Source organism: Hippichthys cyanospilos, chromosome 7, assembly GCF_059441005.1.
Source record: "Hippichthys cyanospilos isolate Australia breed blue-spotted pipefish chromosome 7, RoL_Hcya_1.0, whole genome shotgun sequence".
Taxonomy (NCBI): Eukaryota; Metazoa; Chordata; class Actinopteri; order Syngnathiformes; family Syngnathidae; genus Hippichthys; species Hippichthys cyanospilos.
In genome coordinates, this window is record NC_142375.1 from 2,431,120 (window position 1) to 2,452,191 (window position 21,072).

At 40.5% G+C, this 21,072-nt stretch overlaps 1 protein-coding gene across 1 annotated transcript in view; it reads right to left on the bottom strand.

The window, feature by feature from the left end:
• Positions 1–21,072, bottom strand: part of col9a1a (collagen, type IX, alpha 1a) — a 34,138-nt gene that overhangs the window by 8,517 nt on the left and 4,549 nt on the right. Inside the window, exons 5-23 of the mRNA XM_088420563.1 lie at positions 16,665–16,718; positions 16,552–16,587; positions 16,454–16,477; positions 14,640–14,693; positions 14,517–14,570; positions 14,409–14,441; positions 13,267–13,323; positions 13,121–13,174; positions 12,956–13,009; positions 7,791–7,844; positions 7,670–7,723; positions 6,591–6,644; positions 6,465–6,518; positions 5,140–5,193; positions 5,010–5,063; positions 2,527–2,571; positions 2,401–2,454; positions 2,279–2,332; positions 2,146–2,199 (exon numbers count right to left, since the gene is read on the bottom strand). Coding sequence (XP_088276689.1) covers positions 2,146–2,199; positions 2,279–2,332; positions 2,401–2,454; positions 2,527–2,571; positions 5,010–5,063; positions 5,140–5,193; positions 6,465–6,518; positions 6,591–6,644; positions 7,670–7,723; positions 7,791–7,844; positions 12,956–13,009; positions 13,121–13,174; positions 13,267–13,323; positions 14,409–14,441; positions 14,517–14,570; positions 14,640–14,693; positions 16,454–16,477; positions 16,552–16,587; positions 16,665–16,718 — 951 coding nt within the window. The remainder of the gene's footprint in view (positions 1–2,145; positions 2,200–2,278; positions 2,333–2,400; positions 2,455–2,526; positions 2,572–5,009; positions 5,064–5,139; positions 5,194–6,464; positions 6,519–6,590; positions 6,645–7,669; positions 7,724–7,790; positions 7,845–12,955; positions 13,010–13,120; positions 13,175–13,266; positions 13,324–14,408; positions 14,442–14,516; positions 14,571–14,639; positions 14,694–16,453; positions 16,478–16,551; positions 16,588–16,664; positions 16,719–21,072) is intronic.

The window sequence follows — 21,072 nt, forward strand, 5'->3', positions numbered from 1 at the left end:
TTCTTGTACTTGTCATAAAACTTTTAAAATGAGAAAGGATCAGGACTAGTGTCCTAAAATTATTGCTCTTTTTTCTATTTTGGGATATTTTCTCCAAATACAAATTTTTGGTGATGGAAATGGAAATATATTTTGAGGTTATTACTCTGAGACACCCGGAGTCGGAAAGACTCAAATCTACGAGACGAAAAACAAGGGATTAATTCATGCTTAGTATTCTGGCAATTTACCTTCTCAGAGGCTTTTTGCTCGACGCACAAGTATCGGCAGATATTCAACGGGATAGTTACTTGCAATTAGCAACACAACTGTATGATATGCAGGCAAACATTTTCATGAAGCAAGAAATGAAGCCAACACACCAATTCAAAATAGACTAATTTTTCCCAAGGCAACATTAAAAATAAAGTACAGTGTACAACATTGAAGTTAAGTACAGTACTCTATTGTATTTTATAAACAGTACATCTTTTGGACCAAGTTTTTGCATTTTCCAGTTCATATACAGGACAAAAGATGTTCTAAATACTGCAGGTTTTGCTTAATAGCAGGTTTTGGACAATGTATTTTTGCATTTTATTGCATTTTATTGCTAGCTGTGTTGTTACACATGTACTGTATTTTGTTAACATACTTGAACGTTCACGCAGGACATGTACCGTTGTTTCCCACATAAGGAAATTCCGTTTACGAGGAAAGATTGGACAACGCAAATAGGATTCCTTACTAGAGAATACTTACTGTATATATTTTCATTTTATTATGTTTTTTGTTGTTTTATTTTTCTTTTTTTTTTTTAAACAAAAGCTTTGTGTTAGCATCTAATACAGGCATGTCCAAAGTCCGGCCCGGGGGCCAAATGCGGCCGGTGGTCAATTTCCATCCGGCCTGCAGCCTCTGTCATAAAAACAATAACGTCTGGCCCGCATGGAGAATTCATACATTGGGCATCAGCGCTGTTACCCGCCTGTGCTAAATGCTGTCATCTTTAGGCTCAATTAGGAGCAACAAATTAGTATAGTATGAGTAATTGACTGTATGAGCCCCTAACTTTCTAAAATGGCGACAATCAACAAAAGGAGGAAAGTTGACTGCAAGGGCCGACGGTTCAAGGATGAGTGGAAATTGGATTATTTCTTCACCGAAATACAGAACAACTGTGTCTGCTTCATTTGTAAAGAGACAGCGGCTGTTTTTAAAGAGTTCAATGTGAAGCGACATTACCAAACAAAACATGCTGACGTATATGGCAAGATCACAGGTAATGAACGCAGCGAGAAACTGAAACATCTTGAAGCTAGTTAAATCTCACAGCAGCAATATTTTACAACTTTTACCGACAGCTGGATAAGGACAAGTTCCGAGAGATTCGAGCATTTGGTAAGAAAATGCTAAGCTTGTTCGGGTCGACGTATTTGTGTGAGAAGACATTCTCGGTTATGAACTTTAATAAGAGCTGTGTGAGGACACGGCTATCGGACTCTCACTTACAAGACAGCTCGCGCATCCATACGACTGCCTTAGAGCCACACCTGGCCTTTGTCCCTGCACTCCAGATCTCAGTTTCACCCATCACACACATGCGGACGAGTCATTTTTCTTTTACGATAAGTCTGAATTTTTTTTTTTTTTTTTACTTTTCACTCCAGAATAACCATTTAAAAATCCAATCAACTTCCAATCCAACAACTTGTTGATATGACTATTACTTGTTCATTTCTCTGTTATTGTGTTTAAAATTTTTATAAATATTAAACTGCCATGGTGAGATATTTTTTCAAATTCAGTTTCAAATGTAATTTGCACCCAAGAGTACAATTACTTCTGTTCAACTGTTACAAAAAGTTAATTTAAGTGTTAAAAATAAAGTGAAGTTAAGTGAATATTCAATTTCAATATTTAATGCCAATTCAATTTTGATATGCACGTTTCAAATGAACCAACACACATGCTTAAGATAGCTGAAATTACAATAAAAAGCAAATGTGAAACACAGAACGGCCACCAAGGTTGACCCCTCTACATTTTTAACACACCAAATCTGGCCCCCTTTGCAAAGAGTTTGGAGACCCCTGATCTAATACAGTATAACGGTTAGCCATTGGCTAACTGTGTTAGCGGCTGGCAGAGGCTGAGGGGTCTCACCCGTGCTCCTGGGGAGCCTGCCGCTCCGTCCGGTCCTTTTTTCCCACGTTCGCCCTGCCGTCAAAACAAAACCATCCAATTGAGGACAATCTCATCAAAAACGGGCTTGTCAGAATAACTGGCGAGTAGTCACCGGTCCTCCTCGGGGTCCGACAGGTCCCACCTCGCCCTGGTCGCCGCGCTCACCCTGGAATCAACCCCTGTCGAGTCAGAGTTCTACTTATTTCACCTGGAGCATTTTCCACACTTCCATACTTGCTTTCCCGAAGATCCCATCAGTCCTGCAACGCCCGGGTCACCAAGCACTCCCTAGCCAGACATAAAACTGGGCGTGACCAACCGTGCCGTGAACGATGGTGCTAATCCGTGGTGCTTTTATACCTTGGAACCACTAACTCCTTTTTGACCGTAGGAACCTGGAACCCCCTACAATGCAGAACAACAACAAAAGTCTTAGTGGTGCAATAGCAATCCCACCAACGCCATCGAACGCTGCCAAGTGTCAGCGAAGGTTGGCACAAGGTTGCTAAGAGGTCCCCAGATGTTCTTCTTGTTTCTCTGAGATTTTGAAAACATTAAAAAATCTGGCAACTTTGAAGGAACACAAAGTTGCGATACTGGCTTTAACATAAAAACATGTTAAAGCCAGTATAGCAGCTTTATAAAAAAAAAATAATAATAATAATTTTTAAAAAAAAAATCAAAAAAGGTCTTGTCACCACATTCATTTTCTTGAAATAATCGGTCAGAAAAGAAATTACACAGAGGTGGGCATATTACGAAATTCTGTCATTAGCAAAAAGCCGAACCAAACTGTTATTGGTATTCCATGAGTCCATCGTTTTATTTTACCCACTTTTCCGTTGTCGATTTCTCATCACGAAGTCATTGGTCTTTGGTCGGCACCCTGGGACCTCCCATCGTTGTCAGTCCGTCATTATTTTCAAGCTAAACCAAACTGTCATCGGCATTGTCGGTCAGTTGATTGATTTTACCTGTGGTGGCCCGTCAGGGCCAGCAAGGCCTTCTCTGCTGGCCTAATTTAACCTGAAATTATCATAACTATAATAAACTATAATAATTATAGTTTGATTATACTTTGATTAATTAATTAATCAAAGTCAATTTCATTTTAAATTTATTTTTACAAAATATATATATTATATATATAAAATGATTCTCTGTATTCTGTCCTTTTCATGTCATATTATAACCATATGGTTACAATCCTCAGAAGTGCTGCAGTTTTAGTGTAGAGATTTTACACTACACGTTCAGCCAACGTGTGTCGCCAGACAGACTTCATGGCAGACTTCATGTCTGCCTGAGCCCAGAGGCACTGGGCATTCACTTGAACAGTTGAAGGCTTCTGTGCAGTGCGTAATGACATAATGTGTACGGGCCCATATTTTTGACAGACAGCTGCAATAGCCAATCGAGTCAGAAGATTGCCATCTAGAGGCCTCACGCAGAACGTGACGTAAATGGACGCTCACTGCATGAAAGCGGAGGTAGTTAAAGTTATTTAAGAAAAAAAAAAGAAAACAAAACGTTGCTCAACCATCTAACGTTAGCTCATCGGCATAGTGTACAACGAAGCCAGACCCACAGACGTTTTTTTTTTTTTTTTTAAACACACAATGGCTGAAGAAGAGCAAAACGGAAATTGGACGGACACGACTTTCAGCATTGGTATCCATGTCAATACAATTATTATTTTTGGGAATGAAACGCAAAGATAAACTCTACAAGCAAGTCATGAAAGTCTTTCTGAGGAAAAGAATGGATTTTTATACTGAAATAAATTGGAGACAGCCGTTTTGGGTGAGTTAATATGTTTTTGTCATGTTATGCCATTCGTATTCAATTGTCATGTTTGGTTGGGTTTTGTTTATGTTTCTGTTCCATTCGCGTCAGCCTTTATTGTCTGTGTTCTCGTTAGTTTGATTTGGTCCACCTGTCTGGTGATACTTTGTCCAGTTTTGCTCCCGGTTCGGTCCTGCCTCATTTCCTTGTTAAAAGCTCGTTTTTTGAGCCACATATTTCTCAGTTTGCCTGCATTTTTTGACTCCCCTTCCTTCCTCCTCGCAACTCACCATGCCCAGATATGACACTTATATTAAATTGCCATTTGTAATGTAATCTTGTTAAAGCTTGCCTGCTCTTTGTGGACTTCATAAAATTTCGTGGACGAATAATTAGAAATTATCATTACTTATTCTAAGTTTTGGCACTTAGAATGACAAGTTTTATTTGCTGATGCGGGTTTATTGATGCACTGAAAAATAGCCTGTGTATCCCAGAACAGTAATGCGTATGTGTGCGCTTGAGGGCCTAAGTGTGAAATGCACGGACCGCCACTAGATTTTACCCACAATTCGGTCGTCACTAAGCCACCACGATGTGGTTATTTGACGAGTTTTTGCTGACCCTTCATTCATTGTCTGTTGCCAACGGACCTGCAGTGATATACAAAAACACCTTTCCGTCAATGCTAAATTTACGGTTGTTTAATTTTTTGGGGCGGCAAAACGGTCGTCCATCTGTTCTCAATCGACTGCCCACTTCTGCCAGTGTGTGACGAATTCATTGATAGTCAAAAACCCAAAACCCCTTGCGTCAATGCTTAGTATAATTTGTTTTTGTTTGTTTCCTGTCATACGTAAGCTAAAGGGAATCCGTCAGTATTGGACTGACGAACTCTCCGACAGAAATCACTCTGTATCACATGTGTAATACATCACAGAAAACACAAAAACAAAACAGAAGTATGATAACGGTTCGTGACGGTTCACAAAAAACTTTCATAATTTGAGGCACTCTCAAATTAAGGTACAACAGTTCGGTATCTGAGTCACACTTACAGGAAGACCTTGTAGTCCATCGTCACCCGGCGCTCCGTTCTTACCAGGAAGACCCTAAAGAAGCACACAATGACCATCCTAAGGCAACATTTCAGGTCTGACAGTGCCCAAAACATAACACCATAGTCACCTTTGAACCAGGAAGCCCAGGGATTCCTTCCCGACCGTCCGGACCAGGAAGGCCCTGTGAAAGCATCCAGTTACGCTAGCTGTCAGAGTTAGCATTCATTGGTCTTTCCATAGCCACTCTACACCAACACCAAGTTCACGTCAGCAAACTGTAATTCAGTATTTTAATTTTCAAAGCACTGTAGTACAAAAGCTCACATTCAAGCACCACGGTCACCAGAGTTCAGGATTTAACCCACAAACTGCCGCTGAGTCATGCCACATTAAGACCACCGATGCTAGGTAAGCAGCTAGTTAACATCTTAAATGTGTTAACGCGCCTACTTTTCTTTGACCACTAAACTTAAAGATAGCCTCAGTTCATGGTGACGTAGCAGCTAGTTAGCATCCTGGGGTTTTGTCATTTTTTTGTGCATGCATATTCAAAGCTTAATTTAGCCTCAACGAAAAGTTAGCATCTATTGACCGAATAATTTTGCACAATGTTAGCCACAGTTAACTCCGAGACAGAACTGAGTGAGCCTCAGCTAACGTTAGCTAATGGCAAATTAGCACTTTAAAACAAGGCATTAATGTTAAATTAGCTTGCAGTTGGCATATTTTTAATGAATAATTTTGTTTGGACTAAGTTAGCCTTGGCTAAGTTAGAGTTGGCACTGACTATGAGTTCGCCTCGGTTAACTGTTAGCTGTTAGTTCGCAAAAATAGCCAAAGTAAAACTAAATTAGGTTTAGTTCACTATAAGTTAGCCTCAAGTTATACTATGTTTGGAGCGAATTAGTGTCTTACTATACGTTATTGTAAAATGGCCGCAGTTTATACAAAGTTAGCATCTTTTGACCAAATAATTTTGCAGGTTAGCCGCGGTTAACTCTGAGACAGCAACTCATATTAGCATTTTATTGCATATTAAATTTGTTTATAGTTGAAGCATTTTACTAAAATGAGTGAGCCTCAGTAAATGTTAGCTAGCCGCAAGTTAGCATTTTATAACAAGGTGTTAACATTAATTTAGCTGGTAGTTGGCATATTTTGAATCAATAATTTTGCTTGGGGTAAATTAGCCTTAGTTGACAGTGGCTTTGAGTTGGCCCCAGTTAGCTGTTAGTTAACGAAAACAACCAAAACATTGAGCTAAAACTAAATTAGGCTTAGTTCACTGTAAATTAGCCTCAATTGATGTTAAGTTAATTAGGAGCTAATTAGCCTCTTGTAACTTTATAATATTGTAAGGTGGCCTCAGTTAAAGCAATGTTAGCATCAAGCTGGCCTTTTAGAAGCAAATAATTTTACTACGCTAATGCTAAACTCAAAGCTAGTGCTCACAGGTTCTCCTTTTGGTCCTGGTGGTCCTCGGATTCCGGAAGGACCTCGATCACCCTGCAGACACACCATGAGCAAGTTTAAGGCGGGCGTACCCAGCTTACAATGTTTGGTTAACAAAAGTCGAACCTGCACCCCCCTGGGTCCAGTCTCTCCAATGGCTCCTCTTTGGCCAAAGTCCCCCTGAAAAAATACAAAACTCTTTTGTTAGGATGCTTGTAGAATGGATCCATGACAGGATTTCGTTGTATTTACCAACATATTCAATTTGACAACAATTAAATTAGTTACTTTTCAGCCATACTGAAGTTCACAAAATAAAAGTAGAAAATTACACGCTTCCTCCTAACAAATTGGGTCCATTTCCCTCAAAAAGGTTGCTGCCAAATATTTAATGACAACATAATCAAGCTCTTTGATGATGATGTGGATTATGTGAGTTTGACAAATAACAAAATTATTACATTTCAAAAAATATGTTGAACTGGTTGAATTGCTTGCTTTATTGGTGAGTCATGAATACATTCACAATTTAAGTATGATAATAATTAAAAAATAAAATGAAGTACATAAGTATAAATATATATATATATATATATTTTTTTTTTAGACAACCCAAATTAATTGATGATAAATTAGTAATAACCAAAATGATTCCACGGACCCCTGCGGTAAGGCCACAGACCCCCAAGGGTCCCTAGTTTGGGAACCAATATATAAATATTTTGATGGCCAAATAAATATTTTGATGGCCACCCCTTACTGATCTATGGCAACATGATATTAAATTCTGTTAGTTTAATATAATATTATGGAAAAAATTAAAATTTTGTTCTCACTATAGATATGACTTCTGCAAGAAAATGCTCAAGAGGGGAATGCCTCAATAGAAAAGTGTGTGCTCAATATACACGATTTTGGCAACAAAATATTAATTTGAAGTTTACATAAAGTGCAACGCAAGATACATCTGTTTCTAGAAAAGCTTCATTTGCTCCCCTAACCCTCGAGGAATTATATTAATATTAAAGCAACATCATGCACATTTATATATCTGAGCTCCCACACACTCGGATTGTGAGAATACCAAAACCAACACAATAGTAACATGGCTGATGGAACGCCTACCAGAGGTTATTGGTTGAGATTGTGCCCCTGGTGGCTTCAGGAGGATGCAAAAAAAAAACAATGTTAAGGGCTACACTCACCGGAGGTCCCTGGCGGCCTTGAGGTCCCGAGTCCCCCAATTTTCCTCGGGGTCCCTGTTGGGATACATTTCGGTCACAAGTGGGACATCGTCTTGAGTCGGACCTAGATTAAGCATCTTACCCTTTCACCTTTGGACCCAATGATTCCCGGCAAGCCCTTTAATCCAGCCGGGCCCTGGAAGTAGCATGTGTTAGCTAATACAAAATACAGGCATGTATGACACACGTCAACATTTTGGCGACAATGTTAAAATTATAGAAAAACATAATCTCATCTTTTGTCAACGCTTCATATTTTCTTGTGCTCATATTCATAAGTTACATATTTGTTACGGGTTAAGTGAAGGGTGTTTTAGATTTCCCACATTGTCAGCGGTCAATGAACATAATGCCGGTTGTTTTTCCTTTTCTCCATGACGCAGCTCAGATACATTTTGCCACTTGACACTTTTTGATCAAGGAATACCCTCCCCAAATATAGGACGCATCCGTGAATAAGACACCCTCAATTTTAGGGTGAAATTCTGGTATTTTCTATATTTGCCTGTATAAGACACAGCAACACTTTGGCGACAAAACTTTTAACGAGTCCTACTTGAAATTGATTTATCACGGTAAGGACTTTTGTTCCATAACACATTTTCAAGAGTCATTTTGGACAGTTATGATTTAAATACTGATTTAACCTCCTAGGACCTGGCGTCCACTTATGTGGACTTCTCTTTTTCAGTTGTCTCAACCACAATATTATATTTTGTGCTACAAGGGACTGGTATCCACTTACAAGGGCATTGTACTGTTATCTAGTGGTAGAAGGGGTGTAAAACACATTACATGTTAGATCCAAGATGGCTTTCAACACAGTCGAAAATGTAGTGAGTCACTTCCAATACAAACCTTGACCGGGTAAAAAATTTGAATCAAATTTTATGGCTGATTCTTGCTCAAATATGTTAATAAGGGTTCAATTTTCATTACTGAACTCAAATTTTAGAGAAGTTAGAAACCATGATGTACCATGCTGTTAAACATGATGTACACATATGTGGACAAGAGGACATCGTTTTGATAGTTTTCTTGAGAGAGACCACAAATGTGGACAAAGCAATCTCATTTTTATTTATTTTTATTTATTTTTTTTGGGGGGGGGGGGTTGCTAGAAAAAAATAGTCTACTACAGTTCAAGGAGATTTGACATGTTTTTTAAATACATCTAGATCAGTGGTTCTTAACCTTGTTGGAGGCTCATTCACAGAACCCTTCTTTAGTAAAAAATAAAATATGATTTTTTTAGACTGAGGGGTGAACCTCTGCAGCGGAGGCTCTACCGAAACCCTGAGACCGCCTCACCGAACCCCTAGGGTTCGATCGAACCCAGGTTAAGAACCACTGGTCTAGGTGGAATTTTATTACATTTTTCTCAATTTGTGTTTTGTCTTCAGTGTTTTTCTGTATCACAAGCTTTGGAGTTCATAGAGTTATTTTGCAGAGACAAGTCTGAGGGTGGCAATTTGTCAGACATAGACGACCCTGCAGTGGATACTGAATATCAGGCCCCATGACAGAAGCCAAGCAGTAGTGATGGGAACAGTAGTGAGTGTGAGGACCCACGTACGACAGCCCATGGGACATAAACATCTCAGTGATGAATTTGAAGGATGTCATTCAGATTATGACAATGTCAGATCATGCACTCCCAGGCCTCACTCTTGAGCAGAGCAGGATAAGTATGTCTTGTCCAACATCCAAGAACAGTCAAAGCAATCAATGAAAGTCCAGGAAAAGGTGTGGCGTACAATGAAGGGCACCTCCACTAACATCAAATCAAGCCCAATTTGAGCTTTAGGGGGGAAACTGTAGATGATAGAGGTGGACCCCACTGGACCACATAGAACAGTATATTGATAAAGATTTGAGGAAGTTCATCTCTGATTTCTCTAAGGTTGTGACTGGCTAGAAAAAGAAGTACGAACCCACTCAACACACACACTGATGAAAAGTCTGTCTTTTGGTGCTTTTATTCTGATCTCTTGTGGTCAATATCCTGCATTAAAGATATACTGGACTAGTACTCTGAGATTTTATGGTATTACTGAAAAGTTTACACATCACAGATTATTCAGATGAAGAAAATCATTCATAGTGGTCATTGATTATGACGTTCTTGACAATTTGAAAGAATGATACATTTTGGAGGGTTAGGCCTTTTCTGAACTGCCTTCTGAAAGGTTGAAACGCAGAGCCACAACTAGAATGTGTTTCTATTGATCAGCATATGATTCCATTCATGGGAACTTGTCTGGGATAATAATATCTGCCACTCAAACCAAACCCAGTTGGCATAAAGAAAACTTTGGTTTTGCAAAAGCCATATTGCTCAGTTGATGTTTGTGGTTTGGTTTTTGCACTCAGAGTAAATACTGCTGTCTTCAGGCACCAAATATAGAGCTTTGCAAATCATTACTCAGCTGTAAATGTATTTATTTTATGAAAATATAAAACAAATGTCTACATATGCGGACATGCTTTTTCCCAGAAACTACATCATGTAAAAATATATATCTTTGTTCATGTACTCATCAGGTCCCAAAGAGCCCAAATTAAAATTACATGCCATTTCGGAGTCCGGGTTTTAGGAGGTTTGCCGCTGAGTTAAACGTGGCTGGACTCAAACGTTGGTTCAGTCTGATAGTTCTTTTCTTGAAACCAAGAAGGTAACAACCTTGATAACCATGAACTCCGCAAAAAGCTTTATGACGAACGGAGAACATAAACAGAAAATACAGAGTGGACTTCCAGATTAAATGTAGATATTTCAAAATATGATGACACAGAAAATACAGAGTGAACTTCCAGATTAAATGTAGATATTTCAAAATATGATTACACAAGTAAGTAAACAATACAAACTGGAGTGCCTGAAGAATTCTTAACACTGTTTGTGAACATGAATGGGTTCGGACATTGGTTCGAGCTGCCTGCTTCTTTTAATGAAAATAATGTGGTGCAACCTTGGTGAACAAAAGCTGCTGTAATCAACTATTCTGGCAGCTAACACAACTGATTCTGTCTGCTTCCACCCTCCCACTCGCCCCATTATCATAATTGTCATAAGAAATACATTGGGCGCCCATTTTACGAGATTAATCCGTTCCGCGGTTGGGATCGTAGCGCAAATTTGCCGTATGGCGGGCAATCCAAAACTATATTAATTAGCTAATGTGTGTAAAACCCCAGGAAAAAACATCAAAATTTGTATTCATATTAAAAATTGGTATCTAATGTATGTTTATATAGATGTATGTTTATGTGTATGTATGTATGTATGTATGTATGTATGTATGTATGTATGTATGTATGTGTATGTATGTGTATGTATGTATATGTACGTGTATGTATATGTATATTTTTTTCTCTCTGTCTTTCTTTTATCTTTATTTACTGATTTATTTTATTTGAAGGTGTATGTATAAATGTCCATGCCAGTGTATGTACAGTATTTGTCGATATGGTATTTATTGCTTTTGTTTGTTCTTAATGACTCTGTGTGCTTTTGCCCTGTTGAGCTGGAGACTTTCTTTTATTTTGCTTGCTAATTTTGCTTACTTTATTGCTGATTTGTTTGGAGTGGGTGCCAGGGGGAAGGAAGGGGGTTTTGTATTTGTCTGTTTGATTACCTAGATTATCTATAGTGAGAGTTACTTGTTGTTATTATTCCCTATATGAAAAATAAATATATGGTTAAAAAAATGGTATCAAAATAGTACAGTAAGTGCTAGTTATATATAATAAACATACATTCAATTAAATAATTTGATAAATGAAAAATATATAAAGGATTTACTTACCTTTGAGCAACTAACTGCCATATTCCTTAGTGAGGGTAGCCTAGCCTAGGCTAGGCTAGCTTAGCCTTCTTTGTATTTCTTGATTATCTCCAGCTTCATTTCCATATAAATTAGATAAATTAATAAATTAGAAAAGCATCTAAGAGAGTCGTGAGCCGACCAATTGCAGGCCAACATTGTAGTGACGTAATCAGTGACGCGTGTATAGACATATGAGCGCAGAGTGACTCACAGAGTCACACACGCACACTGACCACCATGCTTGAGGTATCGTACGACGAAAAAAATAGCGTAAAGAGGGGACAAAAAAAACGACGCTGTCTTCGTTGTAAGGTGAAAAAAACGTAAGGTAGAGACATCAGTGGAGTCCTGGCTTGCGTTTTTTTCACCTTACGATGTCAACCACTGCGTTTTTTTCGTCCCCTTACGCCATTTATTCGCGTTACGACAAAAACTACTCCTCAAACATGCCGGTCAGTGTGCGTGCATGACTCTGCGAATCGCTCCGCGCTCATACATTTATACATGTGTCACCGCTTACATCACTAGAATGCTCGTCTGCTATTGATTGGCGTCACGACTCCCTGAGATATAGGGCTCCTAATGGTCAGCGTCACGAAAGTAGTAAGATGCTGGTCTGCTTTTGGGTCGGCGTCACGGTTTCCAAAATGGTGGAACGTTAAAGCATTGTTCGCCTGTGAATGCTTACAAAAATGTATTTAAAGTGCATTTTAGTGCTTAATTCAAACTTGAATTGGTCAGCCATGGGTCTGAAGGTTGCTAGTGATGTTAAAGAGAGAAGTAAGAAGATGATTTGTATGGAAACGAAGCTGGAGATAATCAAGAAATAGGAAGAAGGTAGGCTAGGCAAATAAATCCTTTCTATATTTTTTATTTATGATGTTATTTAAATGTATACATGTATATTATATATAATTAGCATTCACTATACCATTTTGATACAAATTTTTAATATGTATGTACAAGTTTTATGATTTACCTGGGGTTTTACACGCATTTGCTATTTAACGTAGGTTTGGATTGCCCACCATACGGTGAATTCGCGGTTGCGGCTTCCAGTGTCGTCTTAACGGTGGAAACCGGATCAAAATGTCTGTTTGAATGTTAAAGGTTACAGAACCCTGGTGTCTTCCATCAAAGATAATTGTTTAATCACTATTTTTTGTTTAAATGTATTCATTAGATTTTAGGTCCAATATTCCCTCAGACCAATATTCATAAAGTTTATTTGAAAAGATATGTAAATTTTACAAACATTTTAATGTGAAGGAAGAATATTTTTGCTTTTTTTTCCCCATCCAAATATGTGGATTAAATTGTGTTTTTTACGGTGCAACATTTTATTTTCCACTAGATGTTACCAGTTCGCTCGTGACTTTGGCCAACTTGCGAAAGTTTTGAGATAGACGTCTCTTACCGGAAATCCTTGTGATCCGACGTTTCCTTGAGGTCCTTGCTCGCCCTCCTCACCCTGAAAACATCTTGGACCATTCAGAAAGCTACTTTCCAAACTTGATTCGTATTGATAATTATCATAATTACTAGAGCAACTGAGGGTTAAGCTAAAGGAGGAGGATCTCACCTTGTGTCCTTGTCGACCGGGCTCGCCGGACTCACCCTTCACACCCTTGTGACCCTGCACATAGAAAACGGCCACTTGCAGCAAAAGCAACATTCATGTTCCTCTTTGTCTTTTTTTTTATTTAATTGTAGCAAATGTAAAGGTACTTTCATGCCAGGCAGTCCAGAATGTCCTGACAATCCAGCTGGACAAGCGCTAGGGCACTAAAACACAACAACAACAAGTTAGCAGAGTTAGCCACTGGCTAGCATCTAATGAGCTTACGTTTTGCTGAGACTGTTAGCCTCAGATAAATAAATTCGCAGCAAGTTTGCATTTTATAACCAAATAGTTTTGTGCCGCCTAAGTAAACCTCTATTAGTGCTGAGTTAGCAGCTAATTAGGATTTTCTGATGACGCAGGCTTGCTAAAACTAAGTTTTTAGCTCGTTAGCATTTCATAACAGTATGGGTTTTAGGCCTGTTAGCATTGTACGCCCCTATAATTTTGTTCTAACAAGATTAGAGCTAGGGGACTAAAAACACAACAACACCAAGTTAGTAGCTAGTTTTTCTGTCATAGCAATGTGATTTAGCCACTGTCTCGCATCTAATGGGCTTACAGTGTAAGCGTCTGAGCATAGTGTAACTATGCTATGTACACTATGCTCAGACGCTTAGCCTCAGTTAACTAAATCAGTAGATAGTTTGCATTTTATAACCAAATAGCTATGCTCAGTCTAAGTTAGCATCTGTTAATGCTGAGTTAGTTAGTTATCAGCTAGTTACAACGATAATTTGTGGACAATACGTTTTCGGCCCGTTAGCATCTTACGAGTCTATACTTTTGCTCTGACAAAATTAGTGCTTGGGGACTAAACACACAACTCCAACTTAGTAGCTAGTTTTGCTAGCTATGGTCAGCCTAAATTGATCTTTGAACTGCACAAGTTTGCAAAAACCAGTTATCAGCTAGCTAGCATCTTAGAACTGTATAATTTGTTGACCATGTTTTGACCCTATTCGCTTTTTACAACCATATAATTTTGCTCAAACAAAGTTAGTGCTCAGGCAATAAAACACAACAAGTTAGTGACCAGTCTGCGTCTGATAGCAATCTGAGTTAGTCACTGGCTAGCATCTCATGGAATGGCCCTATGCTGAGACCGTTACTTACCATATAATCAATGTATTATTTGTTTGCTATGATTAAGTTAGCGCCAAATCATGTTAAGATAGCTAGCCATCTTGTTCCTGAAAACTGCTTGTTAGACCCTGTAAAATAAGTTAGCTGCGCTTTTCAAACTTACCAGTTCTTGGCCCTGATAAACTCCCGGGGGCCCCTGCAAAACACATTTTGCTGCAGGTCAAGCTAGCGAAAAAGAAATAAGTGCAGGAAGGATGGCCGATGAATTTACCCGAGATCCCGGCGCTCCGGTAGCCCCCACTTGGCCCCTTTTGCCTCGGGCTCCCTGCGTCCGACACACGGCGTTTAATGTTAAAAATGGGTGTGACAAGTGGGTGATCATGTGGCTACTCACAGGGGGGCCCGCTTTGCCCATTTCTCCTGGGAGTCCGTCCGTCCCTGGGATCCCCTGGTCAAGTCATACAAAAGCCATTTGCTATTTTCATAAAAAAATACATTTTTTCTCCAAATAAAATTGTATACATTGTTCTCACAGATTTTTTCTTTTAATACTTTGGATTTTTTTATGGACTAGTTTGGTGTTTTATTTGAGGGGGGGAGATGGGCGACAAAAAATAATAATACAAAAAAAAAGAGTAAAGATGTACTGTTTTGTAATTTAAAATAATAGCAACATTTTTTTGCATTTTTCCTTTTTTTATAATTTTGCATGAAAAAAGAAAAGATCAAAACAAGCCCCATTTTTAAGGACTATTTTTTAGGGGACAAAAGTAACCAACAAAAAAGGGTAAAGATGTACTTTTTTTGGAATAAAAAAATAATAAGTTTTTTTCTTCATTTTTTCTTCCTTTTTTAAATCATTTTAGATTATGAAAAAATGTAAACAAGCCCATTTTTTCATGGACTAGTTTTTTTTTTATAAAGGGGACAAAATCTAATCATCAACAAAGAGAGTAAAGATGTACTTTTTCGCAGTTAAAAAAAATGTTTCCATATTTTTTCTCTTCTTTTTTTTATCATTTTTCATTAAAAAAAACAAAAAACAAGCCCATTTTTTCATGGTCTAGTTTATTTAAGGGGACAAAAAGTAATACAGTGGACCCCCGTGTTACAGTGTCCCTGGCTTACGTTTTTTTTCATGAGTTTTTTCGTTCTCTCTTTATGGTATTTTCTCGGTTTTGCCTTATGTTTTTTTTCACTTTACTACGTGGACTGCAACGTTTTTTCGTCCGCTCTTTACGGAATTTTTCCCACTTTACAAAATCAGCAACTGTCATGACCTTAGAGGCTTGGCTGTATTTGTATTGTTTTATCTCTGTCTCCAGGTGTTTTTAGATAAATTCACTTGTTTTCTGTTGCAGTCAATGCTTCCATGCAACGCGTCACTACAATCCTGATCTGCTATTAGTTGGCGTCTCCTCACGGAGATGATGATCTGCTATTTGTCGGCCTCACTCATTTCAAAATGGTGCAACGGTAAAGCTTTGTTCTATCGCAAGTAATTACAAAAACATTTATAGTGCATTTTACTGCTTAATTCAAACTTGAATGGGTTAGCCATGGGTCCCAAGATTGCTAGCGATGATAAAGAGAGAAGTAAGAAGATGATTTATGTGGAAACGATGTTGGAGATAATCAAGAAATACGAAGCTCGCCTAGCCTAGGCTACCATTACTAGGAATATGGGCATAATAAGCGGCACTCAAAGGTAAATAAATCATTTCTATATTTTTTATTTGTGATGTTTTCTGATTGTATACATGTATATTATATATCTGTAGCTCTTACTATACTATTTTGGTACCAATTTCTAACATGTATGTACAATTTTGATGTTTTTACCTGGGGTTCTTAACACCTTAGCTATTCAACATAGGTTTGGATTGCCCGCCATACGGTGGATTCGCCTTACGAGCCCAACCGTGGAATGGATTAATCTTGTAACACGGGGGCCCACTGTTATCGAAAAAGGAAGTTGAGATGTACATACTATTTTGTGATTTTAAAAAACAACTTTTTTTGCATTTTTTCTTCTTTTTTTTAATATTTTGTAATAAAAACTTCAAAACAAGCCCATTTTTTTCATGGACTAGTTTTTTTTTTTTTTAAGAGGACAAAATGTAATAATCAAAAAAGGGAGTAAAGATGTACCTTTTTGTGATTTAAAAACAACCAACCAAACAAAAGGTTTACTGTACTGGTACTCACATCCAAGCCATCTGGTCCCACTCCCTGCAAGACAGCCTTCACTTAGAGTTGAAAAGAAATTTGCAAAAGTCAAGGAGACCGAGGAGGCGGGTACTTACAGGCTGCCCGGCCGGGCCTGCCGCTCCACGATCCCCCTGGAGATGACAAGTCACTCACACACTGACAAACGGTCACATTAACAATAGCCATCTTGATTTACATGCCCACTTACTTGTTGTCCTTTGACGCCGGCTAGACCTGGATCTCCGGGCGGGCCCACAGGTCCCTGCACAAGACAAGAATGTCACTGGCACAATTACAGTAGCTAGCATTTAGCAAGATGTTAGCTAGCTGTATAAGCTGCAGCTGATTGACTTGTTAGTCCAGTGCTTCCAATTACATTTTGCAAAGCCCCAGGAAGAAAAACTTTTTCATACCCCCCCACTTGCTATATATATATATATATATATATATATATATATATATATATAGCTGGTGTTGGTGCCGCAGCAGGTTCATGCCCAGGCACAGACTGGGACGCAGCCGCGACCGGCCGTCCCTCGGAAGCCACTGTGCCTGCCAGCATGCAGGTCAGCACTGCCACTCCGGCTCCTGCGGAACTTCAGAACATCCCTTTGCCAACGCTACCTCATGGTTTTCACGCTGAGCGTCTCACCCTTACTCCTGTCGCACCTGGGGCCCTGGTGTCATATACACCGCTCAGGACTGGACTGAGACTCAGGGTGCCAGACTGGTGAATACCCTGTGGGGTTTTCCGTTATGCCTTTCTGGGTGTTTGGGGGAGAGCTGTGTGGTGGACACTAGGACCATGTCTCTCACCCAGTAGGCATGTTGCTATGATCCTTTGATGCTTTGAACCTGTTGACATGGTCTTTGCTGTTTTGGACTTTGTTGTATCAGTTTTGTGATGGCATGCGAAGAATAAAGAAGTCCACTAGCACAGCAACGTGTGGTTTCTTCGCGTCGCCACAATATATATATATATATATATATATATATATATATATATATATATATATATATATATATATATATATATATATATATATATATATATATATATATATATATATATATATATATATACAGTGATCCGCCCTAGTTCGCGGTTAATGGGTGGTGTCAACCCCCCGCGAAGCCTGAAACCCACGAAGTAGGGTATCAGTTCCGCAGTACCATAAACATCCATCCATCCATCCATCTTCTACCGCTGTCTTCCGGGGTCAGGTCGCGGGGGCAGCAGCTTAAGCAAGGAAGCCCAGGCTTCCCTCTCCCTGGCCACTTCATCCAGCTCTTCCGGAAGGATCCCCAGGCGCTCCCAGGCCAGCCGAGAGACACAGTCCCTCTGGTGTGTCCTGGGTTGTCCCCGGGGCCTCCTTCCAGTGAGACATGCCCGAAACACCTCACCAGGGAAGCGTCCGGGGGGCATCCTAACCAGATGCCCGAACCACCTCAGCTGGCTCCTCTCAAGGCGGAGGAGCAGCGGCTTGATGCTCGAGCTTCTCATCCTATCTCAAAGGGAGAGCCCGGACACCCTGCAGAGGAAACTCATTTCGGCCGCTTGTATCTGGGATCTTGACCCATAGCTCGTGGCCAAAGGTGAGGGCAGGAACGTAGATCGAGTGGTAAACAGAGAGTTTCACCTTCCGGCTCAGCTCTCTCTTCACCACGACAGACTGGTGCAAAGCCCGCAAGATAGCAGACGCCACACCACGCTCCGTCCTACCCTCACTCGTGAACAAGACCCCGAGATACTTGAACTCCTCCACTTGGGGCAGGACCTCGTCCCCGACCCGGAGAGGGCATGCCACCCTTTTCCAACTGAGGACCATGGTCTCAGATTTGGAGGTGCTAATCTTCATCCCAGCAGCTTCACACTCGGCTGCGAACCGCTCCAGTGAGAGTTGGAGGTCATGGCCTGAAGAAGCCAACAGCACCACATCATCCGCTAAAAGCAAAGATGCAATGCTGAGGTTCCCAAACCGGACCCCCTCAACGCTTCAGCTGTGCCTAGAAATTCTGTCCATAAAGATAATGAACAGAATCGGTGACAAAGAGCAGCCTTGACGGAGTCCAACCCTCACTGGAAACGAATTTGACTTACTGCCGGAAATGCGGACCAAGCTCTGACATTGGTCGTACAGGGACCGAACAGCCCATATCAGGGCGTCCGGTACCCCATACTCCCGAAGCTTCCCCCACAGAGATCCCCGAGGGACACGGTCGAACGGCTTCTCCAAGTCCACAAAGCACATGTAGACTGGTTGGGCGAACTTCCATCCCCCCCTGAGGACCCTGCCGAAGGTGTAGAGCTGGTCCACTGTTCCGCGGCCAGGACGAAAACCACACTGCTCCTCCTGAATCTGAGACTCAACCTCCCAACGGACCCTCCTCTCCAGCACCCCTGAATAGACCTTACCAGGGAGGCCAAGTAGTGTGATTCCCCTGTATTTCGTACACACTCTCCGGTCCCCCTTCTTATAAAGGGGGACCACCACCCCAGTTTGCCAATCCAGGGGCACTGTCCCCGATGTCCACGCGATGTTGCAGAGGCGTGTCAGCCAAGACAGCCCTACAACATCCAGAGCCTTCAGCAACTCCGGGCGGATCTCATCCACCCCCGGGGCCTTGCCACCAAGGAGTTTTTTGACCACCTCAGTGACTTCAGCCCCTGAGATGGGAGAGCGCCCCTCGGTGCCCGAAGACTCTGCTTCCTCAGGGGAAGACGTGTCGGTGGGATTGAGGAGGTCTTTGAGGTATTCTGCTCACGGATTCACAACGTCCCGAGTTGAGGTGAGCAGTGCTCCATCTCCACTGTACACAGTGTCAATGATGCACTGCTTCCCCCCTCTGAGACGCCGGATGGTGGACCAGAATTTCTTCAAAGCCGTCCGGAAGTCACTTTCCATGGCCTCACCGAATTCCTCCCACACCCGAGTTTTTGCCATGGCGACCGCTGAAGCCACACTCCGCTTGGCCAGTCGGTACCTGTCAGCTGCCTCCGGAGTCCCACAGGCCAAAAAGGCCCGATAAGACTCCTTCTGAAGCTTGACGGCATCCCTTACCAGCGGGTTCGGGAATTGCCACCACGACAGGCACCGACCACCTTACGGCCACAGCTCGGATCCGCCGCCTCGACAATGGAGGCGCGAAACATGGTCCACTTGGACTCCTTGTCCCCTGCCAACCCCGGGACGTGGGAGAAATTCTGCCGGAGGTGGGAGTTGAAACTCCTTCTTAAAGGGGACTCCGCCAGACGTTCCCAGCAGACCCTCACGATACGTTTGGGCCTGCCAGGTCTGGCCGGCATCCTCCCCCACCATCAGAGCCAACACGCCACCAGGTGGTGATCAGTTGACAGCTCCACCCCTCTCCTCACCCGAGTGTCTAAAACATGCGGCCGCAAATCCGATGATAAAACCACAGTTGATCATCGAACTGCGGCCTGTCCTGGTGCCAAATGCATATATGGACACCCCTATGTTTGAACATGCTGTTCATTATGGTAATCCATGACGAGCACAGAAGTCCAATAACAATGCACCATTCGGGTTCAGATTGATCACGCCCCTCCAGGTCTCACTGTCATTGCCCACATGACCATTGAAGTCCCCCAGCAGAACGAAGTACTGAGTACGCGAAGTACTGAGACCCAGATATCTGAGAACGTGAAGTAGGAGAGATCAATGTATCACTGTATATATATATATATATATATATATATATATATATATATATATATATATATATATATATATATATATATATATATATATATATATATATATACACAGGTTGCAGCACATTATAAGGCGCATAGAATAGAAGCTATTGCTGTTGCTTTGTGAAGAATAAAGACGGTTTGTGGAAAGTAAGGAAATACATCTTGATTACATTAAAAGACTGTTTAGATCAGGAGTGGCAAACTCATTTTTATCATGTGCCACACCGTAGTTCTAGTTTCTGTCAGAGGGACAGAAAGACTGCAAATGAAATAAATTTTAAGTGTGTTCGTCACACACTTAGCTACTTTTAAAATCAGAGGCTGGTAAAAACAGTTCAAAGGAGAGATTGGGAAGAAAAAATCATCCCCCCAACCCCCTGAAAAAAAAAAGAAAGAAAATTGAAGACAACTTTGCAAGTTTGGTATTTTAACCAGAAAATTGAAGTCAATCAGCATTTTGCCGCCCACATAAAATGATGCGGCAGGCCGGATCCGGCCCCCGGGCCTTGAGTTTGACACTATTCTTCAGATCAATGCAAAGACCAATATAGAGTTTAAAAGAATGTGATGATGATTAAGTTAAATTTTAAACCTATTAGTAAACGTTTTAAGAAAATTACAACCAAAAACCTTCAAAGATATTGTTATGTTGGTTTAAAAAAAACAGTATCTGGATTTATTAAATAAATCGTTTTTTTTTGTTTGTTTGTTTTTGCAAAAACATGTGGGTTTTTTTGCAACTCGTGCCCATACAAATTGTTCTTCGATTGGAGCATACATAGCACAGCATAATTTAAAAAAACTTGAACTGTAAAAAAATACATTTATAGCTGAAATGCAGAGGTAAAAATTGAATAGTTTACATAGTGATGAAGTTACTTTATTTAAAAACGTA